Source organism: Delphinapterus leucas, chromosome 12 (assembly GCF_059928025.1).
Source record: "Delphinapterus leucas isolate spDelLeu-1000000601 "Yukka" chromosome 12, BTC_Dleu_Yukka2, whole genome shotgun sequence".
NCBI lineage: Eukaryota > Metazoa > Chordata > Mammalia > Artiodactyla > Monodontidae > Delphinapterus > Delphinapterus leucas.
The window spans coordinates 58,505,266-58,517,831 of record NC_143140.1 but is presented as its reverse complement, the minus strand read 5'-3'; the positions used below and the strand labels follow the sequence as shown (position 1 = coordinate 58,517,831).

Here is a 12,566-nt window from a genome sequence, read left to right as displayed (position 1 = left end):
AGTGCATATTTTCCCATACATCCCAGAGGTAACAAACAGCAAATAATATCACCTTCATGTTTAAACAAATAATTGCATACTTTACATATTAGATTAGGGGAAAAAACCTCAAACATGTGGCAGCTATTATAGTACATAGCTTCAAAAATTAGATCACTTCATCCAAGTATTTTGTTCTTCATGAATGTTAGTAAATGCCCAAGAAGGTTGAAATCTTGATATCAGATAGAAGAAAATAATCAAATATTGCTTTCTGGCTTTATTAGATCTGTTAACTATTTGCCAAATGGTCCTCTTTAGTTTTAGAGGAAAAAAAGGTTGCCCTATAATCTTGATATATCAGAATACCTACATATAATATTTAATAGCACAATTTTATGCATTAGAAAGCCTGAGTCATTTCAATAATAAATTTCATTTCTAATATATTTCCCCTCAACTGTCATTGTTTTTTATCACAATTTACTGCTTGTATTTACATTTTTTTCAATTCTTCTCTCCAGTAGTTTTTTCTCTTTATCCTTTTCTCTCTCATATTTTTCCTTTATTTAATAAAATTCCATTTTCAGCTAAATTGAATGTATTTTGAATTTGGACATCTTCCTTGTACTCGTCATTGATCACAATATTACCCTTACAGGAAATAGTTGGGCGTTGTTGGCATTTCAATAGGGTAATTTTGATTTCCAGAGGAAGAGATGCCTTTCTCTCCACCAGTGCTTTTTACTATTCCCTCTCTCACATCTTGGGATCTTTCTACCTTAATAGCTTTCACACTTCCCAGACTTTTTAATATTTTTCTCTCCATCAGGTATTTTTCTGCTCTCTTCAAATAAAATGGAGTTTCCTATTTTGAAAACAGCATTTGTTTGATTCTCCCGCTACCTTCAAGCCACATTTTTTCTAGTGCCTTTTACAACACTTGTCAAATAAATGACTTACACCCTCCACCTCGATTTAGTCACCGCCCACCTTAAGCCCCTAAAGACAGATGTAGTGTAAACCCTGACAGTTGGCTTTTTTTTTTTTTAAATGCCAGTGCCTGACTTAAGCTTTGGTTTCAGAGTCATCCACTTCAAACCACTTCCTAGATGGCTGTCTCAGATAGGCACCTTGACCACTTCCTAGATGGCTGTCTCGGATAGGCACCTTGACCACTTCCCAGATGGCTGTCTCAGATAGGCACCTAGACCACTTCCTAGATGGCTGTCTCAGATAGGCATCTTGCCCCAGCCCCCCACCTTCCATAGTCCAGGCTTTTTTTTTAGAGAGATCTTGGTTTATTTTGATAACCGACCGCTTGGGCCGCTTGCTTTTTCTCTTCCCAGGCTTTAAACTCCCACTTTTACGTTTTTCATTCACCAGTAGTGAGTCTGCAAAACCCTAGGCCCAACCCTTGACCCCAACAAAGGCAGAACTCCAGGCCTGCTAGCTCTCTTTCTCTCCGTCTCCCCTCAAGAACTTGCTTTGTGGCCTCCAGGTGTGCCATGTAATTTCCAGGACCTGTAAGTAACCTCTTTTTTTTTATTGCTGAGGGTGTCTTGCAATCATAATAAGAATACAAGGCCCTGTCCAGATACAACATAGGTTATTGATAGGCTGAGACCAGCACAGAACAATACGCTTCCTACTATTTGCATCCCAATTCCAAAATCATGTTCAAAAATGTTGCCAGGGACTCTCTAGATATAAAAACAAACTCTCTTTGTGTTTAATCCTGAGGTTTATTTCTTCATTTTTTAAACATCCTCTTTCCTTGACCTTGCTGAAATTAACATCTGAAATTTTCTTATACATTTTCAACCAATATTTTTCTCAAGCCAACTTGAGAAAGCCAACTTCTGTTTGTCCCTTGGAAAAACTGTTCCTTCTTCCTCTCATAATGTTAACTTAACCTCTATGTGGATGATGTGAGAATCTCCATATGTCTTCAAAGGCCATATTTTTTTCCCAGTGTCTACTTAATATTTTCACTTGAAGTTACACCATTGTCTCAAACGCAATATGTATTTCTGTTATAAACTTCAAATAAATTATGTTAAAACAAATTCTGTTTATCAGGTCCCAAACCTGTCATATTCGAATAAACAGCCTTCTTTTTCCTCCTCTGTACATGTCAAACACATCTATAGAGGAGGAAAAAGAAAGCTGTTAAATGTCTAACTAATTATTTTCTTTCCACTTTCCATTCCATGAACACCTGCCTAGTTTTACACATTATCATTTTACAACTAGAGTATTTCAGTGACAATTTACCTGGTTTCTATGCTCCCAGAATAAGCCCTTTCTCCTGACAATCACGGAAAGTTTATCTCTTTGAAACATTGCTGTGTAACTCCCTTGCTCAAAAGTGTAATGGCTCTTAATGTTCTAAGAAAAAAGTACATCTCATTCACTGAGATTTCAAGGTTAGTTTTTTTTGACCATAATTTACTTTAAACAATTTTAAAATTTTCATTTTTACTTCTCGTTAACACAAAGGAGACTCTTGCTCCCCAGCCAGATAGATCCATAATCCACGGGAATACTTAATCAGTCATTCACTTTGTAACTTTCTTTCCCTCACCCCTTTGTGGCTCTATACTCTCCTTCAAGCCTTACCTATTTCCTGCCTCCTTTAAAATTGCCAAAGTCCAAAACTCAGATTACTATGCCCTTCATTTGGCATTTTTCCTGTAGTGTCCCTAACCAGACTGTGTGTGGAAATAGTCCTTACATTTAAGTATCGTGCCTGCCCCCAGTAAGCATGAATGCAAAAAATACAGAAGCAAGAGTGAGTGATGGAACTCAGTAATTATTTGGAGAAGTATTTTCTCATTTAATAAAATTGAGTTGTGCAACCTTAAATTGTCTGTTAAACCTGAGGACAAAGTTTAGCTGAAAGCGTTTCTTAAAAAATATAACCCTGAATTCTTCCTTAGATTGCTTTGATTTAGGACTCTCTGTTAAGGATTCCTTCTTTTTGGAAATCATGCTAATTTTCCAGTGTAATAGATCTGCATTTTATAAACCTAGCCATTTTTTCAAGAAATGTAGATTCTCTTTGAAGCTGATTATAACATCTTCAGATTTTGGCATGTGCAGTATTATAGAGAAAAAAAAGACTCAGTGAGTCTGAACAGTTTTATGAGGATAATTGCTACCTATTTGGTTTAGAATTTCAGGCAGATAACAATGACTTTTTTAAACACATTTTCTCCTAATCATTATTCATGTACCCATGCAAAAAGATTGACTGGATGCCTTCTTAGTGCCAAGAATTGTGTGAGAGAATGAAAATAAACCATGCTTTGCTCTCAGTTTTTGCTTCCACTATCCTCATTTTTTTTTTTTTACATTTTTATACGGTTACTTTTATGCTTAACAATCCTGTTTGTTTGTAACATTCCCAAATTGGGTAATGAGATAAAAGGGGGTATGTGTGTGTTTCTTATTGTCTAGAAAAGTGAAAAACAGAATGGTAATATTCACAGACACTGTTTACTAATGTTAGAGCAATAGGGGCTGGTGGTTTTTAAGGGCTGAATTAGATCATGATGCTCTGTGATATCATTTAGTGAGGAAATCACTCCTCATAGTATGTATAAGCTGTGAGTTAAGGGACCTACCAACAGCATATCACTTAATTTTTAAGACTGAAATTTTTCCTGAAAAATATGGCTGAACAGTCAGAAATTTTGTTTTTTTGATATGTATATATAATATACATAATAAAATAACTTGTTTTCTAAAATAAACTCTTGACTCTTTAAATTTCTTTTTGTTTCACTTAAAGAGCCCAAATCGATCTTAGATAAGGAAATAAATCACTCATATTGGGAATGCAATAATTTTTCCAAATCATAACATTTATTTCAATAAAAAGTCAAGTTTCTACTTGAGTCCTAATTCTTCTAGGAAGCATGTTTCTCCTAAGAGAATCCGTCCAGTTTGGTGGTTAAAATGCTTGCTTTTAAAACATGATCAAAGAAAAGGGGGTAATTATTTTATGGTAAGGGAGGACTACGAAGGTAAGCCTCAATAATAAAAATAAATAATCAAGAAATTTTCCATCAAAACATAATATAGGTAATTTTTTTCAAATTCGCGTATCTTTGTTCATAGTCACAGATTTTAGAAAGGTGTTACAGAAGTAGAAAGGGACCTGGAGTGATCATCTGGGGCTGCCTCTTTGCTTTAAGCATATACATTGAGGACCCCTCGAAAACAGATACCTATCTGGCAACTCCAGGAATGGGACCTCACACCTTCCCATGGTATCACATTCCATTGTTTTATTAGCTGTATGGCAGAAGGCTTTTTCTTAATCTAACTGGAATCAGCCTTCCCTTTAACATGCCAAATATTTTTTAAAGTGAAAGGCCAAATCATGTCTCATTCATACTTTTCTTATTAAAAAAAAAAGTTTCCTTCTTTTAATTGTTTAAATAAATCTATACCTTGATCTTCAACTCTAAATTCTAAATTGTTAAATGTTTAAGAAACCTGCCATTCTTAGACATTCAGAGAGCTAGATGATGCCATGAGGGGAAATGCCCGTTACTCTAATTGTAAATATTCTCACTGATGTTTTCCAGTTTCTTTTCTCCCTAAGCTTACTTCTCTTCAAATAATATAGGAAAATGTGATTCCATGTGTAGAAACTGTAGGTAGATTTTGACTTATATTTAATTAAAACATTAAAATTATTTTTTTCAAATTAAGAAATATTTAGAATAGTTTTTATGGAAAACATAGTCTGTGCTCTTAAAGATTAAGAAAAAAATCAGGAGAATATTTTAGCAAACCTTGAAGAATCTTTTTGTTTTCTGAATTAAACTCTATAGTGCTATGATACTAAGTTAAAGGCTATTTAGATTCTAAAGCAAATACAATGTACAAAATACATTCCTCGATCAGAAGATTTTCTGGAAAAAAATAGTCTAGCTAAATTATGCTACCTATTGTAAGCAATGCTGCCAGCTTATTTAGATTCTTAACCTCTAGCAATAACAGATTATTTTGATAAATTATTCATATTTCTGCACTGTGCACCTTTTGCAATTTGCATATCTGGCAGCAAATAGGCTCTCCTTTCAGGCTTCAGTCCCCTTGGTCAGACAGGATGGCCGAAGGCTGCTTCATGATTAATTTCATCTCAGTGGGGTTATTATCATACTGAAATTAGCAATGCCCCTGAAATATGCTTTCCTGGAGCTACAGGCACAAGAGGCTTATTTAGTTTAAGAGCTTTTAACCGTATAGTAAGTTTTAGCTTAATTGTTAACCTTTCTCTATTTGGGGAGTATGTACACCTAAAAATAATACTGGATTTTACAAGACTAGAAAACAATAATTTAGAGCTTGATTTAGCAGCTCATTGGATTGCAGGATAATTTGTCATTAGTTTCTAGTATCTTATTTTAAAAGGATGTATACTTTTGAACAATCAAGGAGGTTTTTATATTGCTGGTTCAAAGTTTACTGCTGAATCAATAAATATTAATTTTTCTTCCGATTTGTGTAAAAGTCTCAGCTTTTCTATATTTAGTTTTCTCACCTAAGAACAGTCTAAATGCCTTGTACCATTGCAGAATTAGCAAGAGATGGCTTTTAAAGAAATGTTTCCGGAAAATATTTTAAATTCAGTGATTTGGGGTTGGGAAGAACTGGAAGATTGCTTAGAAAATATTTAAAATGTAAGTGTGGTTCTCTACAATGCTATTATTGTTCATCTGCTGTCCGTTAGTCAAAGACCAATACTAGACTCACAGTGCAGCAATCTACTTGCTGTTAAAGTTATGTGAACCCTACATTTGAAAACTCAGTGGATTCACACTTCACATTAAAAGAAGTCAGAGTATAAACAGAGTCCTGTAGATGAAAAGTTCATGATATTAAACTAATATTTAAACCTATATGCAAAAATTGATTTCTTAACAAAGTAGTTGCAGACTCAATATATTTTCAGTTCGTTAAGTCAGACTGTTTCATGCCTAAGGAATCAGAAGACACTAAAACATTTGGCTAATCTGATTCATGACAATTTGTTTATATAAATACAACATGTTTCAGGAAGCTAAGAATACTAACTATTCTGATAATTTCCTGCTAAAACATTCCCAGGAGACGTATACTGACATTTAAATCTAGGTCCATCCTGTCTCTGATTTTGAGCTCCAAAATATTATTTATGGATTTCAGAATTATTATAAACTTCAGTTGAATTTTCTTATTGTCCTCTGTTCTTATTTAAATCACTATTTTATTTCAAAAATGTAACTATAAAAATTATCTAATAAAAAATTGAAAAAAGGAAAAATTATTTGATATAATAAAATTTTCATTTGGGCTGCGTGTAGTAGAGGCAGTGAGTAATACAGAGGAAATAAGACTGGCCATCACTTGATAATTTTTGAAAGGGTGTTGAGAGCACCAATGAGGTTGGAGCTTATCATACATTCGTTATTTTGTTATATATTTGAAAATTTTCCTAGTAAAAGGTTGGTTTCATTTTCAGTTGGCAGTAATCAAAAGGAGAGAGAAAATTATGTATACTGAAAACTTGTCTGTAAAGATTTAATGTGTTTTCACTCTTGTGTAGTGTTTTTTTACCGCTCACTGCTGTGGCCTCTCCCGTTGCGGAGCACAGGTTCCGGACACGCAGGCTCAGCAGCCATGGCTCACGGGCCCAGCCACTCCGCGGCATGTGGGGATCTTCCCAGACCGGGGCACGAACCCGTGTCCCCTGCATCCGCAGGCGGACTCTCAACCACTGCGCCGCCAGGGAAGCCCTGTCTGGCCTTCTTAATGTACATTTATGGTCTCAGAGTTGCTTCCTTCTTAAAGCGTTGGTTTTGAAAATGGAAATACTGTACACTAGCAGATGTCAAATCTGATCACCTCTGCATGTGTCCTCAATAGATTAGAAGCTGACAGAGGAACAGAATGAACAATGGGAAAAGTTATTAATAAGGCCCTAAGAAAAGCTCTCCATAATTCACAATTGGGTATACCGGGTGGTCCAACAGAATCGTAGGCATGGAGAACTCATTTAGAATCAGTGGTCTAGGGATTCCCTGGTGGCGCAGTGGTTGAGAGTCCGCCTGCCGATGCAGGGGACACGGGTTCGTGCCCGGATCCGGGAAGATCCCACATGTCACGGAGCGGCTAGGCCCTTGAGCCATGGCCGCTGAGCCTGTGCGTCTGGAGCCTGTGCTCCGCAATGGGAGAAGCCACAGCAGTGAGAGGCCCGCGTACCGCAAAGAAAAAAAAAAATCAGTGGTCTAAGAAGACATTAAAAAAAAAAAAAAAAGGAAAAGATAGAGGGAAATTTGAGTATAAAAATGCTAAGGTACTTTACTGACAGCTATTTTTAATTTTTTTTTTTTTTTTAATCAGAACTACTCTACAGTTCTCTGATATGTTGAGATCTTTAAGTAGTAAAACACCTAGGCAGTTTAGGGTACTTTTGATGATCTTTCCTATGTATTCTTGTATCCTTTCATCCACCTTTTCATTCACCAATTATTTATTAAGTACCCACTAAATGCTAGTTATAGGGTAGAGTAATACTTAGAAATATGTTAGTTAGAATTCACTATCTATGTGTAAATCTTGATTAATTCTGATTTGAGACCAACTATTCTAGATGTGACAAAGGTAGCACTAATATGATAGTTGCATGTTCCTCCAGGAATAAAAGAAATTAATAATAAAAAGATCATAGTTAGAATGGACTCAATTTAATTTTGACAAAAGATATTTTGTCTTAAGAAATAAATTTAGTAATAAAGTAAACCATATATGTGGATAAATAATATTTCTTTTATACAAAAACAGAATGAAAAATTACTATTTTTATATCATGATTATAATACAAATGAATAATTATCTCACCAACAAGAGGTAAAGCATGAATTAGAAATTAAACCTCTGGTGTTTGGCCAATGAAACATTGATTCTTTGCTTATGATTCTTGGCCAAGTTATTCTGATGCAATTTTGTTATTTTGTAATTCTAACTAGGATTATAATATTAACCTGTAATGAACATTTGATGATAATTAAATGAAAGATTATAATATATATGTGTATCAACTACTACATTTACACCTAGCTTAGTACATACAAATAATAGGTCCTAAATAAATATGTGATAAATGAGCAAATAAAGATTAATACCTAAAACAAATGAGCAAATCTTCCTTCCCATGTTGTTAAATGATAATTCAGTTATTGAAAACTTAGTAAAGACAATCATGAACAATTATTTAGTGAAATGTGAAATGATCCATTGCTTTAAAAATCTTTATTTCTCCTTTATTTTCATGCTAATTAATCAAATAATATATTTAAATGTCTATGGTATAAGTGAGGTTTTTTTGGTACCCCGTTTCTTTGAAGAGAACATTCTGAACAAAGAAAAAAAAAAAAGCCAACACAACCCCCCTAAGACAAGAGGGAAGAAAGATTCAAAATGAAACTTGCTCATACTCTCACAACACATATTGTTGTCCAGGGCCATGGTTATAGTTGATGGGCACCACAGCAGGGTAGGGAATGACATTTTAGGTCAAAAGCTTATCCTGGAATTTGGTTGTTCTGGGCTTTGTTCTCTTATTAGTTACTCAGTGACCTTCAGTGAGCCACTTTATTTATGTCTTAATGCTCCATGCATTTCAAAGGGCTAATCATACAGAAATAATATACAAAGAATTCTGAGATTTTCAAATTCAGGTGCTAAGGGCTTCCTTGGTGGTGCAGTGGTTGAGAATCTGCCTGCCAATGCAGGGGACAGGGGTTTGAGCCCTGGTCCAGGAAGATCCCACATGCCACAGAGCATCTAAGCCCATGCGCCACAACTCCTGAGCCTGCACTCTAGAGCCTGCAAGCCACAACTACTGAGCCCACCTGCCACAACTACTGAAGCCTGCACACCTAGAGCCCGTGCTCAGTAACAAGAGAAGCCACCGCAATGAGAAGCCCAAACATCGCAATGAAGAGTAGCCCCTGGTCACCCCAAGTAGAGAAAGCCCACGTGCAGCAACAAAGGCCCAATGCAGCCAAAAATAAATAAATAAATAATTTTTAAAAATCAAATTCAGGTGCTTAATGAATGCAAAGTATTCCATGGTCAGTTAACAGTGAAGCAAAATAGTTTTGGGAAACTTTATTTTATGATTTTATTTGGTTCAGTTACTTTATTTCTGTCTCGGTAAGCCTAATTCTCAGTGGTTCTCCTAATAATTGTGTTCATTCCTTAACAAAAATTCTGAGTGCCAAGGGCAGTGTTTTTATAATTTTTCCTTTTTTTGTTGTTATATATCCTTCTGAAATAGTACTTCATGGTAATTTATTTATGTCTCTTTTTTTTTTATAAGATCCTGGCAAAGTCCCAGAAGCCAAACAAGGAACAATAAAAGTTGCAGCACAAGGTAGGCAACAAAACACTTAAAAATTCTATTGCTTTTTAAAAAAAACTTATAGTAGCACTTTATTGACAATAGCCAAAGCTGTTTATTGCAGAATAGCACCATCTGCTGGGTTATTATAGAAAACATTTTGTTGTTGCATGAAGATGCACATTTCAAGAATTTATTTAGTAATTGGAGAAAGTGCAACTGAGAGTAATGCCACATTTGCAGAGGAGACACTGAATGACCCAAGAATTCGTATCTCGACTCCAGGTTTGTCATTGAGCTTTTACTTGTACATCCAAAAATAAACCATAAATTAATTGATACATAGAAGATAATATGATGGACAGATATAGATACACAAATATATAAAATTTCCAATGTTTTTAGTTATGCATTTAAATTTGTGCCATACTAGAAAATTCAGTCAGAATGTTATTAAATTAATACTACTTCATCTGTATATCGAGACTGCAAAAACCAGATATGACTACAAAGTAATCATCCTAGCTTTTATGAGCCATCTGAGAAAATTTGTTTTATCACTCACTAATATCTCTGGGACATCAAAAGTGGTTTTGTTTAAGAGAACTTTAGAAAGTATGTTGATTCTTTAAATCATCAATTTGGGAAAAGTACTTCTTTAAAATAATTTTCCTGTAATGTTATTTTTAAACTATTACCTGAAGTCACATCCTTTGAGAAAGCTACTCTAACTCCATTTTCCACTTTATAGAACACTCTTAGGAAAGAAAAAGGAAAATATTTACTGGAGAAAATCTTTATTTTTTCTCCTTTGCCACATTATACAGCATTGACCAATAAAGGAGATGCATTTAGGTGGTGGTACATTTGTTTCTGTGCAGAAGCCCCTTGTAGCAGACTTTGAGAAGTCTGCTGAGCACATGACATGATTCCATCTGATCCAAAATTTTCTGTTACATTTAATCCTGGACCCAACGACATACAGAATCATCCTAGTAAATATTGGTAAAATGGGTTGACTAGTCATTTGACCCAATCATGTTGTTTATAAAGTATATGTGCTAGAATGGTTAAGAACTATGACACAAGGTTTTAGTTTTCATTTGATCATTGGGTTGATCAACAAAACTGATTCTTCTTTAGAAGAGTTCTCATCAGGAATGTCATTAATATTATGGGAGGTAGAAAAGCAGGGCAAATATTATCATCACTTTTGTGTTTTCTATTCATGAAAATGCAGCTCAGAGCGGATTCCTTAAGTGAATGACTACCTAGTTCAAGAATTATTGCAGTTAATGCATATATGTTCTCATAAAAAAACACAATAGCCTGGCACAGTCTGTTTTAACTGAGGCTTCTGAAGGTCATGGTAGGTGTGGAACTATGACTCGAGGCAGGCACTTAGTGTTACTTCAGCCTCCTATTAGAGGAGTTCAGGGGAGAGAATTGAAGAGGTATTTGGAAATCTGCTTCAGATTTGAGCTTGGGGCCATGGGCTTTTACATTCCAAGTACATTGGATTAGGCAGACTCAGAACTTAATGCTTTCCGAATAAAGCATTTATTGTTGAGTGAATAATCAGGTAGAGTTTCGAAGACTTGTAAAACTATCCTTTTATGAGATTAGATGAAAGTGCTGATTGAGAACAGTGTACAAGGCAAGAGTTAGGGGCTATATATATATATGTTCACAATTTAAATTGTAATGACACATCAAAGCAGGGACACACCAAACAGGGATAAATGTCACTTGTGTTGTGCACATACTCAGTAGACCTTTCGTAGACAGGTTTTATAACACCACAGCTGCATAATTAAATTATGCATAGAAGTAATTAATATTTGCAAGTACTCCATGTGGAGACAGCTTAAACACAATGGCAATACTGCTATAGCAGAGACTGATAATTTTGATAGATACAGTGACAAAATTGACAGTGATGTTTATAGTGGGGTAAAAGTTAGAGTATATCTCTTCATTTATTTTTTTTACTTTTATAACAAAGGAACTATTTAAACCCTAGTTTTATATAAATTATGTATATATGTACATATTAATTATAATTAAGTTATAGCATTCTTTTTTGGAAGTACTTAAAAAATTATTTTAACAAAGAGTTTGGAGGCACTGAGAAGACAATGACAAATGTCTTTATACTACAGGAGATTACAGTTTGGAGATATGAGAAATTTAAGTAACAACACAAATTGAATATCTTGTAGTGCTGAATTGAATTGTAGAGATAATAAATGCCAAAGAATTAAGACAAAGTGATTTTCAGTAAGAGGGATTCTTCATGGATGAGGGGTGACTTGAGTTTGTAGCATGACTAAAAAATAAACTGGAAGAAAAAAAGCATTGCTAGTAAGTGGATGACTTAAGTAGATATAAAGAGCGATAATTATGAAAGGTTGTTGTCATCATCAAGCCATGAGACAATAACCTCAACTAGGATGGCGCAGATGACTTTAGAGAAATGCAAGTAAGGTGAACATTTTGAAGACATAATATTTGATAAACTATACAGATGAAACAAAGAAAAAATAAAAATGGTACTGAGCTTTCGAGTGTTGGTGAATAGGATCATTATAATTGTTATAGTGATAAGTCCCAGGGGAAGGAATGAGCTTAAGGGAAAAGAAGAGGATTCACTTTTGGGCAGGTTTATGTCAAGCAGACGGAATGTTATCCAGGCAATGATTTTTCTGTAGCCAGTTAGAACTTAGATGGGATATCAATCTAGTTAATAGATATTACACAATAAGTTGTGGTGCAGGAATGGAATATAGACCAAAATGGGGAAAGGAAGGAGAGAAATAAGGAATCTTTTTTTTTTTTTTTCCGGTACGCGGGCCTCTCACTGCTGTGGCCTCTCCCGTTGCGGAGCACAGGCTCCGGACGCGCAGGCTCAGCGGCCATGGCTCACGTGCCTAGCCGCTCCGCGGCATGTGGGATCTTCCCGGACCGGGGGACGAACCCGTGTCCCCTGCACCGGCAGGCGGACTCTCAACCACTGCGCCACCAGGGAAGCCCAGGAATCATTTTTTAATCAGTTAGTTGTAACAGCTAGGAAGACACCTGTTGAGAATGAAATGCTCGAGTGAGGACAGGAACCATAATGGAACTCGCCTTAAAAGATGGGTCTACATCAAATATTTCCTAAATCCCCATCTCAAGATACTGC

At 35.3% G+C, this 12,566-nt stretch overlaps 1 protein-coding gene across 1 annotated transcript in view; it reads left to right on the top strand.

Moving 5' to 3' along the window:
• Nucleotides 1-12,566, top strand: part of TRDN (triadin) — a 313,614-nt gene that overhangs the window by 160,966 nt on the left and 140,082 nt on the right. Inside the window, exon 13 of the mRNA XM_089921672.1 lies at nt 9,362-9,415. Within this exon, the coding sequence (XP_089777798.1) occupies nt 9,362-9,415 (54 nt within the window). The remainder of the gene's footprint in view (nt 1-9,361; nt 9,416-12,566) is intronic.